The following is a 25639-nucleotide window of genomic DNA, read 5'->3' as shown; positions in this document are numbered from 1 at the left end:
TCACATTTCATAGAACATTGGTCCCACTGTAGCTATAATATCTGCATAGGGAGCACTCTGGCTCAGCTCAATAGCCTGCTGTTTTTTTAGGACAAGAAAGCTATAAAATTTGGCAGCAGCTTGTTTCCGGTCACTATTTCTGCAGAGCTTCATCAGACTAAAGTACTGCATTCCCATCCTGTTGGATTCCTGGAAAAATAATCAGAAAAGAAGAAAGGAAAGAGAAACAGCATCATTAAAAGTACAGCAGAGGATGCCTGGGTGGCTCGGCCCAGGGTCGTGATCCTGCAGTCCCCTGATCGAGTCCCACATTGGGGTCCCTCCATGGGGCCTGCTTCTCCCTCTGCCTGTGTCTCTGCCATTGTCTCTCTCTCTCATGAATAAATACAATATTTAAAAAAAATAAAAGTACAGCAGACCGTGGATGCATAATAAATAAAATACTGGTATTTTTGATAAGTGTGAAACCCTAAGATGGAAAAATGCAAATGACTCATTAGTAAACTTAAAAAACATTATAGGTCATTGAGTATAAGCTTGGTTCATTGAGAAAATACATGCAAAAGAACTCCTAAAGTGTTATACAAATTTCTGATGTGTTATACAAATGTTAGATCTTTGACAAGATCTAAAATTTGATGTTAACATAAATGGCTCTTGTGGAAAGTGCAGTTATTTTACGCTTGCAGGCAGAAAACAATCCACAGGAGTTTGAGAGGCTTCAAATACAATGAAAATTATCAGCTTCTTTTCCTTAAAGGTACTGAGAGGTGGGGTTGACTATAAACAACTATAGTGATAAATGTAAAATTAGATTTATATATCTTAGTGGTAGAGGAATATGACAATCTAAACATATCCCAGTTTCTTGGCACATATTAAAAAAATGTTGGATTAAGCTTAAGGCACCCATGAACCCATTAGAAAAAATTGAGATGCAATAAAGTATTTAATTATGGATGAAGATAACTCCTTTTGTGAAGCCTAGTACTTGGAATCAGAGTTCTAGAATAGAAGTGCAGTATAGTTGTTTTTTTTTTTAGTTAGAAATACTGTAATGAATATGGGCCACTATCCCTTGAGCATCTTACTCCTTTGATAGCTTAGCTGTGAAGCATTTTTAGAAATACCATATACAGGTTTTTTTTGGGTTAGTCCACAATATTTAGCAAATTAATAAATTAGTTTATCATACTTTATCTCAACAAAAGAAGTGGACCAGTACCAGCAGCCTTTCAGAGATGGCATGCCAAACCTTTACTTAATCCCTCTTGAGGAGACAAGATGTGATTGACTGGCTTTTTCCCCTGGGAGAGAAGAGGGACACCCTTTTCTTTTTTAAAAAAGATTTTATTTATTTCAGAGACAGAAAGCACAAGCAGGGGAAGGGGCAGAGGGAGAGGGAGAAACAGAATCCTTTCAGAGCAGGGAGCCCAATGCAGGGCTTGATCCCAGGAGCCTGACATCAGGACCCTGAGATTAGGACCTGAAGTTGAGGGCAGATACTTAACCTATGGAGCCATCCAGGCGCCTCAAGGGGCAGCCTTTTCAATTTCAAGAACCCTTTTGAAAAACACCCCAAGGGGACAAATAAGCAAGAGTGAACACACGCACTTATTTATTCTGTTCCCTCCAGAAACTCCTCTAAAATGAAGGTAAGGGACACCTGGGTGGCTCAGCGGTTGAGCGTCTGCCTTTGGCTCGGGTCGTGATCCTGGAGACCCAGGATCGAGTCCCACATCGGGCTCCCTGCATGGAGCCTGATTCTCCCTCTGTCTGTGTCTCTGCCTCTCTTTCTGTGTGTGTCTCTCATGAATTAATAAATAAAATCTTTAAAATAAAATAAAATAAAATGAAGGTAAAAGAATAAAAGGTGACAAAGGAAGGAGATAAAGACAAAGTGAAAGGCAGACTGACTTAGCAGAGTAGAGAAAGTTAAAACCTAATTGCCAGCAAGGAAGAAAGACAGCAAAAAAGCAAGCCAGTGTGAGCTATAGAACCTTGGAAAAGCTCAGGTACTACAGGCAATAGTATGTTATAAAATGGAGACAAGAATTCCTCAAAAGTCTGCTTGGGAGGAGTTACACTCTCAGGTCCACTCCACCACTTTACTGAACCAGGAGACCACAACTCCAATACCCTACCAGGAGGCAGAAGGTTGCCTTTCTAGAGCTTCCAACCACTGAGACTCTAGAATTGGAATGCCAGGCAACTGTGGATGGTGAAGTGTCATACCACAAGCTGGGGGTTAAGTGAAATTCTACACACTATACAATGAGATAGCAAATATCTCTCCTCCCTCTTCTCAGTTCCTAAACCACCAGCATCATGCTTATATCTCCTAGGCAATAGATTTGATTTAGCTGGGAAAACGGACCATGGGGAGGGAGGGGATACAGATAATGGTGCATGTGTGGGAGCAAGTATGATGTGGGGGGCTACCACCCGATTATCTCACTATAAAGACTAAGTCTCCAAGGCCCACCCTTGCTTACATAACTTCCAATCTGATTTTTGCTATCTCACTTTTTTTTGAAGATTTATTTATTCATTTGAGAGAAAGAGAGAGAGAGCATGAGTAGGAGAGCATGAGACAGAGGAAGAAAGAATCTCAAGCAGACTCCTTACTGAGCACAGAGCCAAGGTGAGACTTCATCTCACAACCTTGAGATCATGACCTGAGTCAAAACCCAACAGTTGGGTGCTCAACCAACTGCACCACTCAGGCACTTCTTTGCTATCTCACTCCTAAATAAGAACAGATAACCAAAGATCTACCAGACATTTGGGTATAATTTCTAACATTCAAGACCAAAAAAAGAATACATTCAAGAGAATCACTAAGCAAACAGAGACAACGCAAGGACCAGAAGAAAACTCTAACTTATGAAAGAGAAGATCCTGTATCCATAAAACATGTTAAGGATGATTATTGAAAGAAAGCACATTAGTGGTTGCTTGAGGAGGGAGGAGGGAAACCAGTGGGAGAGATGGGACAAAGAATGATCAAGAGGCACAAGGAAACTTTTTGGAGTTGTAGATATATATGTTCACTAATTTGATTGTAGTGATGGTTTCACAGGTATATACATAATGTCAAAACTTATCTACTGTATACTTCAAATAGGTGTGGTTTATTGTATCTTAATAATACCTCAAAAAGCTGTTAAAAAACTAAATAAATAAGTGAAAAGATTAGAATGCTACAAAATAAAAGAACAATTAATAACTAAGAAAAAACTCCTGGAAGACAAAAAAGGTAAAAGCAGAAATAAAATTCAATAAAAACTGGAAGGTAAAGTTGAAGAAATTTTCTAAGGAGTAGAAAAAAATAAAAAGGCAAAGGGAATTAATATAAGGGGATAAAAGATTTTTTAAAAATTAAAGGTGCAATTCAGGGGATCCAACATTTGACCTGTAGGCAATCCAGAAAGAACAGATTAACAACAAGGAAGAAATCTAAGAAATACAATAAAGTTTCCTAGAATTCAAGGACATGAACTTTCAGAATAAATAACCCATTACATGCTCAGCACAATAAATAAAAAGACCCATATCAAAACACATCATCATGAAATTTCAGACCACTACAAATAAAGATCTAAAAGTTTCTAGAGAAAAAAATCAAGGTCACCCACAAAGGATTGCTAACCAAGCAGCATCTAACTTTTCAGTAACAATACAAAAAGCCTAGATATGTTACAAAACCTTCAACATCTGAAAGATATTATTTTCAAACTATGTTCAGAGATATCCAATCAAGTTACAAGTAAAATAAAGAAATTTTCACACCTGTATATAGGGTGACGATTTCCAGTGTACTCTTTATCTCAGGAAATTATATGAGAGGATGTTAACCACCAAAATATTTAAGGTAAAGGAAGATCAAAGCATTGAGAAATAGAGAAACTAATATAGGAAAAAGACAAAGGAATTTTCATGTTATGATAAAGGAATGCCTCAGGACAAAAATATGAAAAAGACCTAGAGAGTAGCTAGTCTAATCAGAACAAGAGGATGATGAGCTCTGGAAGGAGTATCTTCAAGAAAACAAACTGAAACTGATCAATCAATTGACACAATTTGACCATCCTAAGAGGGGTTTCATTATGTTGTCAGAGAATTTAAGAAAAGAATTAAGGATGAGTATATAGATAGACCCTAAGCAAATGGGAAAAACAAGGCATGATTAACCAAAAAAAAAAGAAAAAAGAAAAAAAAGAAAAGAAAAAAAAAGAAACCAAGAAAAAAACAACAAAAAAATGATAAAGTTGACAAGAAATGTAATTACACTAATTTTTGCATAGTCTTGGTAGCAGTGACAGCTGATTATCCCTTAATATCCATTCCTGTATTCTTTTATAGTAACAGAATTATTACCTGGGCCCAAGGTTGCCAGATAAGGACTACATTTCCCAACTAGATGCGTCACGGTGACTATGTGCTGGGCCAAATGAAATGTGAAAAGTGATACAAAGAATTTCTGGTTGTACCCTTAAAAGAAATTTTGCTGCTGAATGGAATGCAGACATGTTGGGTACTTAACCATTTTTGATCCTGAGAATAAAGAAAATGAGATAAAGGTAACCTACCTAGGTCTGACAACTTTGTGAGTATAGTGGTCATACCAGATTATACTTTATCTTTTTAAAACAATTGATATTTTGGCTATCAAAATGAAACCTGCATCATAACTATTTTAACACTGTAAACACTGAATACTGTACTAAAAACAGACTGCAGTAGCAAAGCTATAACTAAACTAAATTTTCATTTCATGTTGAAAGAAGTCAACAGATAAAACTTAAAAGCTGAAATATCAAGAAAGAACAGTAAGAACATAAAATTAGAAATATAAATATAGGGGCACCTGGGTGGTTCAGTGGATTAAAGCCTTTGCCTTCGGCCTGGGTAATGATCTCAGGGTCCTGGGATTGAGCCCCACACTGGGCTCCCTGCTCAGCAAGGAGTCTGCTTCTCCCTCATGCTTGTGCTCTTTCTGGCTCTCTCTTGCTATCTCTCTCTCAAATAAATAAATAAAATCTTAAAAAAAGAAATATAGACATAAATACTAAAAGAAACAGCTTAATGTAATTGCCTCTGGTGAGCAGGATTTAGGAATAAAGAAGGTAGGATAAAACTTCTGTGTTTCCTTCTCAGCCTTATACATAGAACTACTGAACTTTAAAATTATATACATGTATTTTGATAAAAATAGAAGTTAAATTTTTGAGAGAGAGGGTGAAAGTGGGGGTGAGGGGGAAATTGGAAGGGGGAGAGGGAGAGGGAGAGAAAGAATTCCAAGCAGGTTCCATGCCCAGCACAGAGCCTGATGGGGTCCTCTATCTACCTTGAGATCATGACCTGAGCCAAAATCAAAACTCAGACACTTACTGACTGAGCCACCCAGATGGCCCAAAATATAAGTTAAATTTTACAATTATCTGTTTTTACTCTTAAATTATTATAAACTTAGTTCCATATAGTTGATAGCTTGCTAAAGACAAGAATGGGACATACACTAGATGTCTTAGGGGCAGGAGTATAGGTAAGAAGTTGATTAGAATATACAGGCACCAACAAACTCCCAGAGTTACCCTGGGTACAGTGCTCAAAATCACTTCCTTCTAGTGGAATTTGGTCTCAACAACAACAACAACAAAACGAAGATGTCTTCATTTTTATTAATGTCTAGAAGATTGAAGCCAAAATTTTATTTATTTTTAAAAACAAAAATAGGATTGACAGACCCTACCACCTTACCCGCAAACTATTTAACATCTGTAGGATTCTTCGATTCCATCTCTCTGTATCAATACTTTGTTCATTCCCCGATGACTCCTGTTTGAATGATTGATAAAATATTTCCTTTTAAACAAATTTTACCAAATGCTTACTATTTACCAAGCATAGAGTTAGTTGCTACAAGAAACCCAATTATAACACTGGATACTGCTAAATAAGGAGCTTATATAGTCTGATAAAGGAGAGAATTGGAAACATACAAATATAGATCAATCTTTCCAGGATTATATATAAGCTACCGAGGCAATGAGGGGCTCCAGTAGGAGATTCTGCAGTCTTTATTGGTAGTACATCCAAGGGCCCTGTGTCCTTAATTTCAAAAGTAAAATTGGCAGTGACTTTTGGTTAGGACTATCCTAGCTCTGGTCAATTTGAACTGGGTTGACAGAAATAAACATAAAGCTATAGAAAAACAGCCTTATAAAGGCCTTTATCTGAACTTACCTGGTGATACAGAAGATTAATAAGTGATATTTGGCAATCTGTGTACAATTGAGTTACAACCTTTTCGATTTTAAGGGCAACTTGTCCAAAAAAGATCAACCCACTTCCTGTCATATTATCTGAATAGATTCATTCTTTCCAGTCTTTAAAATTTAGCCACCTTCAGAAACACCTCAATATTTAAAAATTGTCAAGTTGAAATCCCTTCACAGGAACTCACTCTAAGTTCTTATCAACTGACACTTTATGAGCTAAGAACAGAACCGGGCATAGGAAAGGTGCTGATGAATCTGACAAAAGAACAAGTCTACAAAGTGTGGGGGGTGAGGGGAGGGCGGAGGGGAGGAAGGTGGCACCGATCTGACCTACTTTATAATTTTTCTTAGGCTAGCTCTGACCATACAATCATCCTTACCACAGGTGCACTGTTTGTCAAGTGTCACTTTACATGTACCTTTGGAGCCCAGACTCTCCTATCTGTTTTTAATTTCACAGACTCCAAAATGATTTCAGAAAGTTCCAGAATATTCTGCATAATATTTTGAATCATTTGAAGCTAAGGGGACTGACTGCTGAGACCTCATTCCTCCAGCTATACTGGCTTCCTGGTCCTGCCTAGATAGCCTCCTCTCTTAAATTCCAAAGGGAATGACCTGAAAATATGGTCATTTTATTCTGAAGAGTTTTCCAAATTCCTCCAGGCACAATTTATTTTTATTTCTTTCTGGTCTGCCCTGGGATAAATGAGTTCACCCAATTACTAACATTTATTATATTGTTAAATACACAAATGCTGTTTTTCAAATATAAAAAGCAATGGCCCAACTCTTTGTTAAAGATCCATGAGATTGCAGCTTGACCTATAATTGCACAACTAAACTAACCAGGAAAAGGCTCAGAAAAAATAGTCTGTGCACTCTGCTAAAGCCTATCTACTTGATCTATCTGGGCATCCTACAGCTGAATCCATTGTGTGGAAAGCCCAGTGGATTATTAAAACAGCTGAATTTGTGCTGTGTTGTGGTTTGCTTGACTATGTATGAAAATAACCTGTGTCTACAGAAGCAAAGAGGCGAAAATGAATCAACCCACTTCTGGCTGAGCTGTTTGTATGTTTCAGGTAAAAAGTTCAGGTATCTATCCTGTCCTAGATTGTCCAGAGAATTCAGTTTGTTTTCTATATATGAAAAAGGAATCTAATAGTCTTGGAACTCATTATAAAGATAATTTACTTAAGAACAAACTAGCATCTGGCATTAATAGCTATTTTGACATTATTCAATAAGAAAATTTTGCTAAAATTCATTATAATCTTAAAAATGCTTTCAGCACTGTGGAACAAGGACTGGAGAAATAAGAACATGATACATATGGAGCCAGGTGAGTCAGATATCATTTCTGGCTTTGCTATTGAATTGTGGCCCTTTGAGTAGACTTTCTTTTTCTGATTTCTAGAAATCTTGGACAGATATAGACCTTGAGCCATACAAAGTTTTGGGGGAAAAAATGTCATGTTTTGTTTTTGTTTCTTGTTTTTTTTTTTTTTTTGTAAATAAAGTAAAATTTAAAATGCCCTAGGATGCTCTATTATAGCTCTGCTTCTTTAAAGCTGTAATAAGATTAAATAGTGATTCTCAGTATTTTTAACCTATGACTAACTTTGATAACGTAAAAATCTCACAATTTTCTTTAAAATTATTAGAGGTTTCAGAAGAAGTTAAAGAAAGAAAAATAGGTCAGAGCAATTCTGAGTACGTTTTATCAAACTACTGACACATCTCTTTGTTGAGATCACTAATTTAAATAATAATTCTAGAAAGCAACACCATAGCTCTAAGACCAATTTTTAGGTATAAATAAAGTGATAACTATTTAGGAATAAAGTTTTTAAGAACATTCTCAAGACTATGCATATATTTACCAGCTCCACTGGACAATTCTCAATTTCTTGTGCTAACATAGCATTCATTAGAGAGGATTCTTCAGCAGCCGAAGAGACCAGTTCAACAATAACTTGCTAAAGCAAATTAGGGAAAGACAGGTAAGTTGTCACAGTAGTAGTAATCACAGGAACAATTTTATTTTGTTAAATGCTTTAATCACATAAATGCTCATTTCTAAAACTAGTTTAAAATGTTACCTGCATTCACAAAATATTATTTCTGAACTATCCCAGATAGTCTCTGTTTTCCATAGGTCTCCCACAAATGAAGAACTGGCACATCCTTACCCTCTTGGCTGCCTATCTTTTCCTCTCCTACTTCCTTCACCACTGTAGACCTCATATCAAACACCTTCATGGCTGTGTGACTGAGACCATTTTCTTTTGAAGCATTTTGTCTAGCCCCACCCCCTACCTTTATCCTCATGCCAGTACCAGGTGGCAGAGGGAGAACTCTAAACAGTGCTGAAAGTCGGGGAAGGGATATTAATATGTTTATGTAGAGCCATGATGAGATTCTTGCCACCACTGCTGGAGCTGTCACTGGCAAAAGGGAAGAAAAACTGTGCCCTCTGGAAGGGGAGTAAAGGCATAAGGGAAAAAGGAAAAAGAGAAAGCAAGAAATTCTCCATTCCTTATTATCATCTTTTTTCATCGTTACAGAAGTGTCGGCCCCCTTTTCATCTTTAACCAGTCTTCAAGTTAGGAACTTCCTACAACAAAGCTTACTTGATTTTTAATTTCAGGTTTAACATTTTTAGTAAATATAAGGAGCTGCATTTTATTCTTTAATCTACATATTTGTTGAGAATTATGTTTTTTCTCTTTTAATTTCTATGAATATTCTACATTTTAGGTACTTTCAATTTTGTAGTTACTTTACAGAAATGTTTTATAAAGATTTGAAAATGATTAATCAGAATCAAAATTTTTCTGTCCTGTCAATGTGCTCCCTTTCCTGATTATATTTCACAACTGTTCACCATTTTTGGAAGTAGTAGAAGAATGGAATTGAAGCTTAAAGCATAAATATAGAGTTAAGAGGGTCAATAGAATTGTACGTCAATCTCTTTAATTCAAGCACTTGGGAAAATCTATTTTGATAATATGTTAAAAAAATCATGAACTAAACAAGCTTATCTATCATAATTTTCAGTAAGTACATTCTAAGAAATGCTTGAGCCCAAATAAGAAAGATAGTAGTACTGGCAACCCAGTATCTCAATATCTAGTGTACTATCAAATATATAGTAAAATACATTATTTTAATGCATTATGAAATTGTCCTTCCTTCCAATGGCATTCACTTCCAGTGTGGATTGACTTTGAATTCCCTGAATAATTATCAGAATACAGTGATGGTGAAACAAACCAGAAAAGCACCAGTTTATTTTTATCTGGTTTGCCTATAATATTTACATTTGTACAACCACCAAAATGACAATGGGGAAAATAATTTAAAGCACATTGTTTCCAACCATGTTCTTAAATAATTATGTTTTTTAATAAAAATTACATCTTCAAATAAAATTTTTAAAATTTTTGTTTAGTCATGGGTCTTTAGATAATCTTTTGAATTCAGGGTTAAGGTAGGTCTAAAACACAGCCTTAGAGGTGAGAAGAGTGAATTTATGATCAGAAACAACATAGGTGCACTGTCTAGAGTCCTAAAAAGTTCCATGATATACTGAATGTGGGGCCTAGTAGAATATAATCAGATTCAAGTACATTCATTTATTTGATGTACTATGTAAAATATTTCAGTATGAAACTACTTATCTTGTGATTTACTATCCAAAACTTCTAGTAAATACTGTCCTGTAGATGCTTTACATAGTACTGCCACCTACTAAACAAATTACAGAATAACATAAGATGAAATATAAACTATAAATGTAAGAAGACATACTGGAAGTCTCAAGGTTCCTTCACTCTGTGTCAGAAAAATAATATTTTTGTGATTTTTCTTTAACTTACCTCAGAATTAAAGTTTTTATTGATATCTTCATGAGAACTACACTTAGATCCATTAACCACATCCTTCCAAGTTTTTGATTGATTTAAGTCTTGCTGGGAATTTGGCTCTTCCATCTTGGAGGTCTCTGAATTATTAAGGAAGTAAAGATGATTTCACCAAAATATCTTTCAAACTTAAATTTGGGATATGGTTATTACAAAAGAAAGCTTCCAACAGAAAACTTGGAATCCAAGAATTTGGGCAAAGGGTACAAACGTTCTTATAGTTTCTCAAGTCTCACATATTTAACTTCTTTTTGTCCTTGTCTGCTTCTTATCGTCTCCACTTCACATCCTCCACCAACTATCTCCTCCCCACTCACTCCCACACAAGCACTTACAAGACAATATGGATAGTTCAAGCCCATCTTGGTGTATTGTTCAGCAGAATTTAATGCCTTTAGGACAGGTGCTCAGGAAACAGATTCACTCACTACCAAAGGTGGCTTTATTATTCCTTTATAATAGTCACAATAATAAGCAATTATTAATACTCTGTGTATCCTCCAGGTGAATGGAAATATCTATGTCTCAGGCTAATTGCATTGTTTAAATGCTATTCTTATCACTAGGTGACTTTTCATGTTAGCTGTCTTTTTTTTTAAGATTTTATTTATTCATAGAGACACACAAGAGAGAGAGAGAGAGAGAGAGAGAGAGAGAGAGAGAGAGAGAGAGAGAGAGAGGCAGAGACACAGGCAGAGGGAGAAGTAGGCTCCATGCAGGGAGCCTGGCGTGGGACTGGGTCTCCAGGATCATGCCCTGGACCGAAGGTGGCGCTAAACCGCTGAGCCACCCGGGCTGCCCTCATGTTAACTGTCTTAAAGTGAAACATTACCCTACTAGGTAAAATAGTTATATCTGTTGAAGGTTTATGAGTACTGCCTATATGGATCAGGGAGGTGGAAGGAGAGAGATTAGGAAGGATCCACATAGTATATATACTTCATCTTTTTAATGTAGCTTGTTGAACAAAAATTAATCTGCAAAGCAAAAAATGGCAATGCTGATGTAAAAATTTCTTTTAAGTTGAAATACTCTTACAGAGATGGCATTTATACTTGGGAATGTGGAATTGGATCCCATCTTCATTTTGAAATGTAAAATGACATTTTGTTTCTACAACATCCCCCTCAATACCAACAGTTAGTATGTCTCACCTATTATGTTTTCACTTCCTACTTCTTCCCTTACTGATTCCTTCTGTTTCCATTTTCTTCCAAGTTTAAAGCCAGAGGACAGAAAGCATTTTGTAAACAACTGCAAAAATATACATTTTTATTTCTTGCTTTTGCACAAGTGAAACAATTCAATAAAATATAAGCACAAATGCTAAAGTGAAAACTATAATTCATGCACACATATCAAACAAATTAACTCAAAAGAAAAGGGGTATTTTTTTACAAGTTTATATTCTGTTGTATATATGAATATAAATATGTATTTATTTATTTATAACCAAACACTGCACCTATGTAAAAAGATGGAAACTATTACCATCTTCAGTTCAGCATGAGTCAAATCCTGGGCAGCAGTTGACAGAAGTGTGTCCACTCCTCCCTTTTTCTTCCACATCATCAATCTTTGGGTAGGAGGAGCAAGTTCCAAAACCATGAGTGTGTCGGTAAAGCAAGTAAGCTGTTTATGCATAATTTTGCTACTGATCTCTTTGACTGGATCTATGAGCAACTTTCTCTTTTTGCCTTTTCTTTTCTCAGCAATGTCTAAATATAAGAAATAGGCATAAGTGTGATTGGTTGTACAGCTCTGTAAAATGATATTCTAGGCACTGCATATCTAAGACATGTTTACCACAATGCAACCTACGGAATTGCCATGGGAAGAAAATCTCTTTCTCTCTACTGAAAAATTATGCTTCACAAGGTTTTTGCACAGCTGTACAGTATTTGAACAGCCAACAGTTGATGCCTTTTATAAAGTGTTCCTTCAAAGTGCTTAGGAGGAACACTGTTGACCTAGCAGGTAGACAACTGAGGAAATGTGGAGCAGAGGATATAATGAGAGTGAAGTTGCTCAGTTTTTTGAAGTTCCCTAAAATATCCATATAACAGGATATTTTTAAACATTAATTTGTATTTTTCCAGTATATTTTTCTCTCCTCCATTGATATTCCCTCCTCCATTGAAATTCATATACAAATTCCAAGTAGGTAACTAGGCCCATGGGATTTTACTCCTTTAAATAAATTTACCAGGTAAAAAACAAAAGTTAAGCTCTTCCTTATGAAGATATAAAGGGGGAGGGTTAGATTTCCTAAAATGGGTGAAGATCTAAGATCAGATGGAGCCAGAAGGAAGAGTAACCTGCCTGCTAATATGCCTTAGTAAAATCCTGGGAACATGACAAGATTCCAGAAAGGCTGGCTGTGTGATGACCCTAGAGGCTATTCAGGCTGGGACAGTGGGTACCACAAACTGTTGTGGCTGATGACCACAGTTTACTTTCCACCTGCCACACCCCTCCCCCAAATATGGATGCTACATGGCTTAAGGAACACAGGGGAACTATACAGACTCAAATTTTTGCCAAACCAGTGAGATAGAAGCTCAGAGTTGCATACAATAAAGAAATAAACTTGAATGCTTTGTTTCTTGCATGCTTGAGTTTATAACTGAAATTCATATCAATTATCCTACTAAAGGTATGATGTCCTTACAAGGTCAAGTTTATATTAGATTCATATTTATCTTTTATTCCTAAAAATATGTGTGCGGTTAAATGTTAGAGGGTATATGTGTCTCTTCTGATCCTTTTATTCCATCTTACTTTATATTCATTTGCATGTTTATCTATCTTCCCAATCAGACTGTGAGCCTCTTAAAAGCAGGTACTATGTCTTCTTCATTTCTGTGCCCAACAGAGAGTAATGATTCAGTAACTACTGGCATTGAACTCAATTTTAGATTTTCCAGTTTCCCAAACTGGGTATATAGTTTGACCAGGACTGACTACAATGAAAGGATCACATCAAATTTCCTCCACATTCTTTCCCTTTTGTATTGCAAATGTCACTACTGGGTTGACTACCTCCTATAATATTTTACAGATTTTCTCATGGTAAATAAGATAGTAGTATATCAAAAATAAAAACAAAGTTTTTTTAAAACAACTAAGCATTGTTTGTATTTACATTAAAGTAAAAACAACTAAGCCTGGGTGGCTTAGTCAGTTAAACAGCTGACTCTATGGATTTCAGCTCAGGTCATGATCTCAGGGTCGTGAGATTGAGACCCATGTTGGGCTCCATCCTCAGTGGGAGTCTGCTTGAGATTCTCTGTCTCCCTCTCCCTCAGTCCCTCCCTCCACCCCCCGGCTCTCAAATAAATAAATAAAGAAATCTTTAAAACAAAAACAAAAACACGAATGAGTCTGACCTGAAATATCAATTGGTTCAAGGGTAAATCCTTGTTCTTCAGTTGATAATGAGGTTTCATCCATTTTTCCATTTTCAGGTAGACATATATACTCTGGATTATCTGGTTCCACTAATAACATCACCATAAAAATAATTTTTATAAAAAAGGTTATGTGTAAGCTAGATGCTTATATGAGAATAAAAGCAAAAGATAATGATAATTGAAGATTTATAATGCTAACTGGAGCCAAATCTGATTTTTAGAATCATGTACTTAATATAGTTGAAGAGACACAAGAGATTATATGGTCTGGAGCCCAGTGTCTAAGTGAATAAAGTATCATCACCTTCTTTTGCACATGTGACATCTAAGGTTGGACTTAGTAGATACTGTGGTAGCAACCACAGTACATGACTGATATAAATTTGATTATATGTCTGCTAAAAAACTTGTATTCTGGGATCCCTGGGTGTCTCAGTGGTTTGGTGCCTGCCTTCGGCCTGGGCATGATCCTGGGGTCCCAGGACTGAGTTCTGCATTGGGCTCCCTGCGTGGAGCTTGCTTCTCCCTCTGCCTGTATCTCTGCCTCTCTGTCTCTCTGTGTCTCGCATGAATAAATAAATAAAATCTTAAAAAAAAAAAAAAACTTGTATTCTGTTAAATCACATAATTATTAGTTGACCCACAAAGAACCTAAGTAAACTTGTATCACCTTTCCTTTCACATTTTAAATTTCTACTCTGTGTTAGGAGGGAAATGCAACATCAAAAAGAGTGAAGACTCAACATGGGGCTATTCATGGTTTTAATTCTTAAGAAAAATCAGACATAAAGACTTCAAATAATTTGAAGGACCTTCACATGAATTTCAAGTAGAAAATATCCCCACATCTATAATTTTTCTCAAATGGTATATGGATTTTCCAATTATATTAATGTCAATATAGTATTAATAATTAATAATATGAATAATCAATAGCCATATTAATGTCAAACATTAATGATGTTTTGAACAGGTAAAAATATTATTTAATAATTCAAAAACATAGTATTTTGGCAGAGTGTTTAAATGTGCTCTCATACCAAATAAACCCAATCCTGGTTAAATACCACTGCTGTACCTTTCTCAGAGCCTAGTTTTCTATTCCATATTGTCTAGGGTCAGACTCGAAGTTTGAGGGACAACATTCTTTATTATCTTTCACTATACTATATTGCTACTTAGACTGCACAGTTATAAGGCTTAATTTGAATATTCCTATCTGTTCACTTTCTACACAAAGGATGATTTCATCATACCCGCTATAGTTTCAGGAGGCTCAGGAGGCAGACAAATTTCTCTGCTCAAATGCATGTCTTCTAACAGAATATTCTGATCATCTTGCAGTAGATTATCTTGAAAAACACAATAAATACTTTTGTCATACAGAGTTGAATCTGTCATTTGTTCACTAAACATTTATTGACATACTATACTGTGTATAGTATATACACATAAAACATACATAGTATACAAGAATTGTAAGGAGCTACAAAAATGAATCAACTCTACTTAAATAGATTTGATTGGTTACATAGACTCACATTTTAAGCAGGATAATATAGAATTTTATATATATATCACTTCCTTTCCTTTATTAAATAGATGTTTAATTTCAGGAGATATTTACTAAACTAATACCAAGATAGTAACCTTACATAGCCATGTTTAGATTTTAAATCAAGAAGTTAAGGCTTTCAAAACCCTTTGCTAGAGATCTAAGGTAGAACCACTGTTTCTTCAGTTTTGAAATTTCAAAAAGTTTGCCATAACCAGCCTTTTAAAGTAAACCAAGAATTAAAAAAAGACTTGTTATATAGCCATCAGTATCTTTAAAATATGTGTATTTAGATTTCCCAACTTTTGTCTACCCTATTTCTATGATTATTTTATAATAATAATCATAATAAAATATATTTATAATATAAAATGTTGGAAAAATACTTTAGAATAGCTGTTTCACAATTTCTGTTAAGGAAAACAATGTTTCTAATATATGATCTAATATATTTTGTGAGGAGTATATTAACTCCACTCCTTTCCCCTTAAAACTTAGGAATTTGTAAAAATAAAAACAAGCAGTATTTTCTATCCTATATGAAAAATGTACTTAGATGGCTATTCACTTAGACCTACGCTAAATGTTTAACTACATCACAGACTTTGAAAACTTGTGTAAAAAATGCAGGGGCATACCTGAAATTTTAGTTTGATCTAATAAATCTATTAATATATATTACAGTATGATTGAAATAAATATCCAACTTCTATATAGTTAGACAGCATACCGATCATCTCTCCTGCAGCCCCTTCATCTCCAAATCCATCTCCACTGTCATACAACAGAGATTTTTCTCCAATGAGGCTTCCAGAACTATGTTCAGCTAAAGGACCACTGGAATTCAGCAATATGTTGTCATCAAAGAAGCTATGTCTTCTGAGAATTTCAGGTTCCTCCCCTAAATAAATATATATTATCAATACTGAGTTAGCCATAGAAACATAGAGTTTTGGGGTTAGACAGAAATTCATATATTTTCTTATATAGCCCCTTCCATTTTACAGATAAGAAAAATGAGAGCTAAAAAACATATTTGAATTGTTCAACTAAAGTCACTCAGTTAATCAATCAGTGGAGACTGGATTTCTAGACTAATACTTTTTCCAAAACAATAGGGAAAAAACATTAGGATAGAATTCTTAGTTGTGGTTCAGTTTAATAATTTCCCAGATGGGAAATTAGTATTGACAGTGGAATGATTTTTTTCTATGTTAGATAGGTCATGTCCTGCTTGATTAAGTATTATTTTATATTATTTCAAGTGTAATTGCTTGTGTTGTTTATCCATAGTGGAGATTTGGAAAATAAGGAGCATATCTGTCTTCTTAGGAATGGAAAGGCAGGTAAAATATTAAAGAATGGGCTTACAACATTCATGCAATAAATCTTTATTGAATGACTGGGTATTAGGAAATATGCTAGGTGTTGGAGATACAGCAGTGAAAAAGACAAAACCCAGTATGCTAACATTAACTGAGTACTTATTATGTGCATTATATTATGTAACAGAAGATACTATTATTATCTGTATTGTCCACAGAAAAAGAAATATGTCCACAAAAAGGTTTTAGAATTTGCACATAGTTATACCCTAATGACAAAGCCAGGATCTGAACCTAGCAGACACGGTAATAGTATCAGTGTTAGAATTTTCACTGGTTAAATATTTTGTAAAATGGTGATTTATGAGAGCAAATTCTTAAAACACTGATAGCAGATAAAATGAACTCCCCTGCTTCAAAATGACTTCCTTCCAGATTGGCCACCTGCACATGTATATTCTTTCCCTTTCTTGGTTTGAATCTCTAGGTCTAGGAATCTGAAACCCAGAGGTCAGACAGATGTTGGTATTCTCTTTCCTCTCTCTAACAACTCATGTTGGTTAGTGCTAGTTAGTAAAGAAAATAATAATTAAGTATCATTTATATTAAAATTCTTCTATAGGCCTACATCTTCTAGAAAGGAAGAGTTGAAAAAGGCAGCCTTCACTGCACTGGATTAAAGATTTGCTCAATAGAAAAGACTGACTTAAAAAAAAAAGCAACTACCCACCCCAAAGCCTAAAAACATGTTCACATCTTCCAGGAGCAGCTTAAAAGCTCCCAAAAGAAAAACCAGCTTTGGTCAATAAGAAAATAACATTTATGAACAGACACGATATTCTGAGCACTGAGCATCATGATACCCTGAGATTACTAAAAAAAAATTAAAGAATTATTGCTTTCAATCTTGTATTATAGCTCAGAATAGGATGGATTAATATTAAACACTTCCCAGAAACCATTAGGTTTCAGCTAGTTTTTGAGGAAGATAAAAATCACTTATTGGTGAAAAAGACTGAAGGAGGGAATAAGAGGAATAACTCTCTGATGTTCTAGTAGTATCCCAATTTTACAAATAGGATAGTAAAGCTCAGAGAAGCTAGGTAATTTGCCCAATATCACACAGCAAGGCAACAGAAAAAGCTTATTCAAACTCAGGTCTGTTGGTATACTAGGAACACGTTCTTCCCTCTTTTTGAATTGTAGGAGACACAGTCTGAGAATAGCTAAATTGTACTGGTTGCCTAATAAGGTATTTTTGTAACTTGAGCAAAAGGTCGTAGTGAGAGTAAAACAAAGTTGATAAAAGAAAGAAGGTAATAAACTGGTAGAGGGCCTTGAGGATAGGCAGGGGTCTCTAAAGTCATAGGGACCCAAGGTACTCAAGTAGAGGAATGTGATATGAAATAAAATGGAATTTAAGGACAATTGCTCTTGCAGAGATATATAAAATGTAGGAAGAGCTTAGGAGATATATAGGAGGGTATTACAGTACTCCAGGTCTTTAGTACTTTTTTTTCTTTTTCTTAAGTAGTCTCCATGCCCACCATGGAGCCCAGTGCAGGGCTTGAACACAATGACCCTGAGATCAAGAGTCAGACACTTAATCAACTGAGCCAATCAGGCGGCCCAGTACTGGTGTTATATACATTGGTGGCTAGGGAAATAGAAGACCTAAGAGACATTTCCAATTTTTTCGTTGTTGTTAATCAGCACTGGCATTAAGCTTACAGAAAGTGTAAAAAGTGATCCTAGAGGGGTACCTGGGTGGCTCAGTCATTTAGGCATCTGATGCTTGGTTTCAGCTTGGGTCATGATCTTAGGGTTGTAGGACTGAGCCCTTGCATGGGTCTCCGCGTTGAGTACACAGTCTGCTTGAGATTCCTTACTCATCTCTCTCCCTCCCTCTCTGTTCCTACCCCATCCTGCTTACTCTCTCTCTCTCAAATAAATTAATTAAAAAATTTTTAAGTGATCCCAAAGTTTCAGGCCTAAAGAAGAATAATAGCATTTACAGGGAAATGTGTAAAGAGTATCTTGGCAGTAGGAGATAAGATTAAAATTGCCACTGTATTACATTTTAAGGCTTGGGGTTATAGGCAGTAAGAAATCCAAACACCTCAAAGTATGGTCTGTGGGTTGGTGCTTTACTGTGACAGAGTAAATACACAAATTAGAGGTAAATATTTAGATTATTTTATAGCAATTTCACAGAGTAATTTTATATATGTTGAATTCAATAACAAAAATTGAAGCATATATTTTGATTTTAAACTTTTAATGTTTCTAGTAATCAATTTTTAAATGTTTTGCAAAAGTATTATTCCATGACAGACTGGAAATTAACAAAAGTTATACAACTTGTCCTGTCCCCACAGATCATTTAAGAACACAGCTATAGATCATGAGAGTTATGGAGGGAGAGTAAGGATGAGAAATGGAGGTTAGAGATATAGTTCAAGCATTACTGCCTTGACCACCCACCCTCACTGAACACAGATTTAGGTCATCCTTCTCCTATGCTGCTTCAGGCACTATATGAGAGTCAAAGATGAATATGACACAGATCTTATCATCATGGAGTTTTCAGAGCAACACAGGATATACATAATATCATGGCACAAGACAGGTAAATGCCAGAAAAAAAAAATACTATATGGCTCAATTCTAAAATACACTCAACAGTTTCTGTTTCACAATCAATGAGTAAGTATTCAGCATGTGATATTTCTCCGCAGTCTCAAGCCATGTTAAAATGTTATTTTACAATTGATATCATCATATACTGGAGGAATTATCATATTTTGAAGGCAGTATATGCAGCACATATGTAAAACCTTATATATATATATGTTACTATAGCAAATGTTTATTTGCATGTCTATCTCCCTGCCTGAATCTCCTTCAGGAAAGGATTCTGCAAACTTTGTACTGCCTATGCCTACGACAACACCTAACATATAGTTTGTATTCAATAAATAATTGTACACTAAGGGAAGTTTATAGCCTAAGACTGAGTCTTGGCATTGACACCTATTTAGAAAAAGATAAAGGCAAACTTAAGGAGAGTTGCATTTACACAAGAGATTCATTCTAAAGATATTTCTATTGGCATAGAAATAGCTATTTCTATTGACGTTGTTTCAGTATAAAAATGCAAATATAATATGATTGATATATAGCTTGTAGCTTTAATTTCTCAAATATTCTCACCAAAGCTCCCAGCTTGGAAAAGTAGATCATTACCATAATCTTCTCTAAGTGTGATTTCTTCCGGTCTGCTTTGGTTGTGAGTAAACTGTTCTGAAACGTCAATAGCACTATGGAGAAACAGAAGATTGAGAAAAACATGTGAAGAGAATTCAAGGATTTTGTGGTATACTGGAAAAAAAACCACACAAATCCCTAAAACAAAAAACAGTTTTTATTATAAAAATACTTTTTTCCTCAATAGTATTATTTATAAACACTAACGTACCATACATGCTTCTATACAAGTGATCTCCAGGTTGTCAAATCCAAATGGTTGATTCTCAGTCCTTATCCTACTTACACTAACCAACCACATTTGAAACAGATGTTCATTCCCTAATGGAACCCAGTCTTCTCTTGGTCTACTTTCTCTTGATTTTTTTCCTACCTCATTGGCTGCTCTTTTTCCATCTCCTTTATTAGTTCTTCCTCAAGTCTCTCAGACTATTAGCTACTAGGAATAACCCAACAACTCTGTTCTCAGATCTCTTTTTAAAAAATTACACTCACTCTCTAGGGGTTTTATGACTCACAGTTGAAGTTCCACCTATATACTCACAACTCTCAAATTTAGATCCTAATCCAGACTGCTTTCCTGAATTTCAGACCCAGATATTCCACTATCTGCCTACTCCCCTTGGATATGCAACAGTCATCTCAAAACTTATGTCTAAAGCCGAATTAAGCCTTTACCCTGCCCCTCTTAGACTTGCCATTCTCTAGTTATCCTCATCTCATTAGGTGACTAACTCCATTCTCATATCCAAATCATAGTCATCCTTCACTTCTTGTTTCCCTTAAAGCCATTTCCAACTCTTCAGCAAATCCTGTTGGCTCTGTCTTCAAAATATACTCATAATTTTGACTGCTACCTCCTTGATAACATGAAGGCTGAGAAGTAATCACAGACATTGTCATTTCTCACTTGGACTTTTTTTTTTTTGAGGGGATAATACCCTCATTAAGGAAGATCAAGACAAAGACCACAGGAGGGTCCCTTCTAGGACACAGAGGCCAGGCATCCTTACCCCACATTTGTGGGCTGCTGGTGGGGAGAGTGTGTGCCCTCAGTTGAACCCTGAGGTTCCCACAGACAGGACAGGGCTGTCAGTCCCAGTTATAAGTCCTGGCATCCTCCATCCAAGGCATTAACTCTTTTCAACCACCAATGCCCTCTTCTCCCCATTCCCCTGGGCTTTCACTCCAGATTATTGGGCAGGGGGTGTGTGTGGGGGGTAGGGGGGAATGTAGCCTGGTATGGGAAGGGAGACCCTCTCAGTGCTGGGCTCTACCTGTAAGTGTTGAGGGGGAGTTTCCCTTGCAGCCTCTGAGGGCAGAGAACTTGGGCTATGTGTTGTATACGTGTGTGTGGGGGGGGAGTCATCTGGACTTCTTACTGCAATAACCTTTTCATTGGCTCTCTGCTTCTGCCCCTTCCCCCTTGTAGTAAGTAGCCTGAAGGAGCATGTTAAAATCAAGTCAGATCCAGTCACTCTTCTATTCAAAACCCCCCTATGCCCCCATCTGAGTAAAATAAAAATTCTTATTGTGGCCTACAACACCCTACATCATTTGCACCCCCAGCTACCTCTCTGACCTAGTCTCCTATGACTCAGACGCTCATTTACAGCACTTCAGTCTTACTTGCCTCCTTGTTGTTCCCTGAACCCGTCCAATGTGTTCTGCCCTAGGGCCTTCCCACTTGCTCTACCGGGAACATTCTTCCTCACATTACTGAATGATTTATTCCCACACCTCCTTCAGATTTCAGCTCTGACCTTATTAGAAAAGCCTTTCCTAACTATCCTGTCATTCATTTACTTTATGTTCTATTTCTTTTCATATTTTTGCTGATCATTTCCTGGCATATTGTGTATTTATTTGTTTATGATCTGTTTAAACTATAAGATTCATGCAGATAGGAGCTGTTGTTCATTGCTATCTCCTTGGTGCTTAGAGTAGTGCCTGGTATATAGAAAGCACCCAATAAATATTTACTGAATGAATGGACATACTGTTAATACTGCAAACTACATGCAGCAAATATAATGATACATTTTTGCATTGTATTTCAAAATTTCACACCAAATTTAAGTCTTCATCAACTGCATGTGTATTTCATGTGTTAACTAGATTCCACTTGTGTACATGAAATATGAAGATGAAAACAATACAATATCAAGAAAATCAAATTGAGGGCAGCCCTGGTGGCTCAGCGGTTTAGCACCGCCTTCAGCCCAGGGCCTGATCCTTGGGACCTAGGATCCAGTCCCATGTCAGACTCCCTGCATGGAGGAGCCTGCTTCTTCCTCTGCCTGTGTTTCTCTCTCTCTCTCTCTCTCTCTCTCTCTCTCTCTGTGTGTGTGTGTCTCTCATGAATAAATAAAATCTTTACAATAAAAATAAATAAATAAATAAATAAATAAATAAATAAATAAATAAAATTTTTTTAAAAAAGAAAATCAAATTGAAGGAAAATAAAAAAATTTACTTCACATTGTGGGTGTCAAAATCATGAAATTCTTCTGGCAATGTGATAGCACTGTAAGCAGCTTCAAAATTCTCTTTTGGAAGGTCCACCAGTCCTGAAAAAATAAAAAACCACATTCAATGAGCAATAATGCTATATAAAAAACTCCCAACTCCTGCTTTTCTTCAGTCCATACTCTACAAACAGCCAGAGTGATATTAAAAATATTTAAAAAGCAATCAGATCAGCTTGCTCTCATGCTTAAAATGATTCAGTGACTTCCCCAGTGCATTTAAATAAAATCCAAACTTCTAATCAGGGCCTCTGCAGCCCTACAAACCTATCAGCATCATCTCTCCCTCATTCTCTAGACTCCAACTATACTGGTCTTTTTGTTCCCTTGACAAGTCAAACACTTTTCTTCCTCAAGACCTTTGCTCTCACTATTCCCTCTGCCTGGAATGCTATTCCCTCAGGGATGTTTTACGTGGCTAAGTACTTCTCATTCGTCAAGTTTGACCTTAAATTCTATCCTCTCTTGGGATGCCTGGGTGGTTCAGTGGTTAAGCAGCTGCCTTCGGTGTGATCCCGGAGTCCCGGGATTGAGTCCCACATTGGGCTCCCTGCATGGAGCCTGCTTTTCCCTTTGCCTGTGTTTCTGCCTGTGTGTGTGTGTGTGTGGTGTGTGTGTGTGTGTGTGTGTGTCTCATCAATAAATAAATAAAATCTTTTAAAATAAATAAATAAATTATATCCTCTCTGAAAGGCTTTTCCCAATCAGCCTAACTCAAGTAGTTTCCTGTTATTTTTTGATGGAGCATTCTGTTTATATTTCTGCATAGCAAAATTGCAATCTATAATTGTTATAATAATTTTTAAAAAATTGTCATTATCTGATTTCCTCACCAAAGAGACCTTATTTGCCTTGTTTGTCCTTGTATCCCAGAGCTTAAAATAGTGTTTGGCACAGAGTACGGGATAAACAAATATCTGTGGATTATATAAATAAAATAATGAGCAAACGAACCATATTTGATTGAGTATAAACCCTATGTAGAGATTCTACAAATATTTTAAATAAAGAACAAAACCCTGTCAACCCTGATTCAACAAATATTGAGGGAAGAGTATGTTCAAGGCGTTGAGACAAGTTGTATAGAGATTCAGGAAATAAATACAACAAAGATGTTGCCTTCAAGGGGCTTGCAAACTGGTGTGACAGGCAAGGCCTGTACCTAAATAACCAAAATACAAGGTAGAAATGATGAATGTCTTAAAATTAAATTAAAACTAAAAGGCATTATATTTATGACACATGTAAATCTCTAGCACTTTGGAATGCCTAGAGATTTTCTATGATATTTCATAATAGAATGCTGCTTAGCATCCTGAGAATTCTGAAAACAATGACAATTATGATATCTGGGTTTTGTCAATTACACTATTTCTAATTCATCTCATAAAGGCAAAAACAGATACAGCAAACTAAGCAAGCCATTAAAATTGAGTATCAGGGGATGCCTGGGTGGCTCAGCATTTGAACGTCTGCCTTTGGCTCAGGGCGTGATCCCGGTATTGAGTCCTGCATCCGGCTCCTTGCAAGGAGCCTACTTCTCCCTCTGCCTGTGTCTCTGCCTCTCTCTGTATGTCTCTCTTCAACAAATAAATAAAATCTTTAAAAAAACCCTGAGTATCAGAGTTTCTTACTCTGGTATGGTAGCTTTATGTATATTTCTTAAGTAAATATGCAGGAGTATTACAAGTTTTTGAAAACATAACCTTTCCCTGCAAACATAGGAAGAGCACAAGGGAAAAAATATAACTTGTCCTTAACCACAGAAACTTAGAATCAGTAAAAAGGAAGTTTATATTTACTATATATCCTGGAATTACAGAGTGCCACCAATGAAAAGAGCTCACTCAAAATAAAAATACAAAAGGGAACCAAAATAAGTGAGACCAATCAACATTGCAAGTATACCTGGGCGAAATGTCATCTTCATTTTAAGCAATGCTTCACTGCAATCTGCCAAAAGATATTTTGCCTTCCTATTATAAATTCGCACAACTCCCAAAAGAAGGTGTCCTGAAGTTCGAAGTGCAATTTTCACCTTTCAATAATTTTTAAAGTATTAGAATGTTAAGAATTAGACTCATAAACCCTGTTTGAAAATTATAAAATCATAGAATTTCTTCTCTTTAAAAAGCAGACATTTTGCTTATTCTTATTTAAAGTGAATTATTTAACTTTTACCTCATCTTGTAAAATGATTAACTTTTGTTCTTATTCAATGAAGATAATCTCATGTACCATTTAAGTGAAATATAGTTATTATTGGTTTTATGGGAAGACTATAAACTCTGCAGTCAGGCCGACTCAGGTGCAAGCCCTGGCTCAGTTGCTAAGGCTGCCATTCAACCTTCTGGAACTTCAGTTTATTAATAATGGCTACAACTTATTATATACTTATTTTGTGCCAGCCATTATCCTAACAGCTCTTCATATATTATTTAATTTTAACAACTTGTATTTACAGAAGGAAAAAACAGACTCAGAAATGGTAAGTAGCATGCCCAAAATAACACAACTGCTAATGGAGAAGGAATTAAATTAGATTAATTCAAAAGTTCATGCTCTTAACTATTACACATCACTGGGGTTAAAAGAAGCCCATCTCATTGAGTTGTTGTGAAGATTAAATAATCTAATGAACATAAAGCCTAGCCCAGTGCCTGACAAATGGAAGGTTTTCAATTATAATTTATCCTTCTTTCAAACATAAAAATACTTAACCTAAAAAAATATTAAAATATTTTAATGCAAGTTCTAATACTTTATTAGTGTCTTATAATGAACATAGTACTTTGTGAAGTGTTTACATACATATTTTGATTTATACTCAAGCCTTTTTTTTCTTCTCTCCATATTCATGTACTCACTATTTTTCTAAGTACTTATTTGGTACCTACTACATACATGGTATTTTATTAAGAGAATAAGAAAAGATTACAAAGCATGTATAAAACATGACCTTTCTCCTTCAGGGTCCAATCTGTTCATGATAAACATATGAAACAGTTAATTACCAACAGAAACTGATAATGTTTATTCTCAGGTACTAAATGTTATGGGAATTAAAAGAAAGAAGACCATTGTAGAAAGTGAAACTTCCTTGGAAATGTATTTTGTGATACTAACATAATTCAGTTCCTTTCTTCTTCATAAGTCATGCCAAATACATACTGTAATTTTAACCAATAACATACCTTAGGTGAAATAATTTTTTCAATGGTTATCTCTAGATTACATTCAAATACATGAGCCTTTGTGAGTTTCTTCTCCCAGTGAGCTGCAAGCCAGATTTTGGCCAATGGCCCTCGCTTACTCATAAGCACATGTGTGTAGAACAT

General features: G+C 35.8%; 1 protein-coding gene across 1 annotated transcript; it reads right to left on the bottom strand.

Moving 5' to 3' along the window:
• On the bottom strand, positions 1–25639 carry RAD21L1 (RAD21 cohesin complex component like 1). The gene is made up of 13 exons (XM_055306595.1): positions 25496–25639; positions 24210–24339; positions 22250–22343; positions 19720–19826; positions 15912–16082; positions 14883–14978; positions 13603–13713; positions 11705–11931; positions 11368–11467; positions 10169–10293; positions 8171–8266; positions 5764–5841; positions 1–189 (listed from the first exon to the last, which is right to left on the bottom strand). The coding sequence occupies exons 1-13, from the start codon at positions 25637–25639 to the stop codon at positions 1–3; spliced, it is 1668 nt and encodes a 555-aa protein (XP_055162570.1).

The sequence above is a fragment of the Nyctereutes procyonoides genome, unplaced genomic scaffold (assembly GCF_905146905.1).
Source record: "Nyctereutes procyonoides isolate TBG_1078 unplaced genomic scaffold, NYPRO_anot_genome, whole genome shotgun sequence".
NCBI classification, from domain to species: Eukaryota; Metazoa; Chordata; class Mammalia; order Carnivora; family Canidae; genus Nyctereutes; species Nyctereutes procyonoides.
Note: the sequence above shows the minus strand (reverse complement) of the source record. Positions and strands in the feature narration are given on the sequence as shown.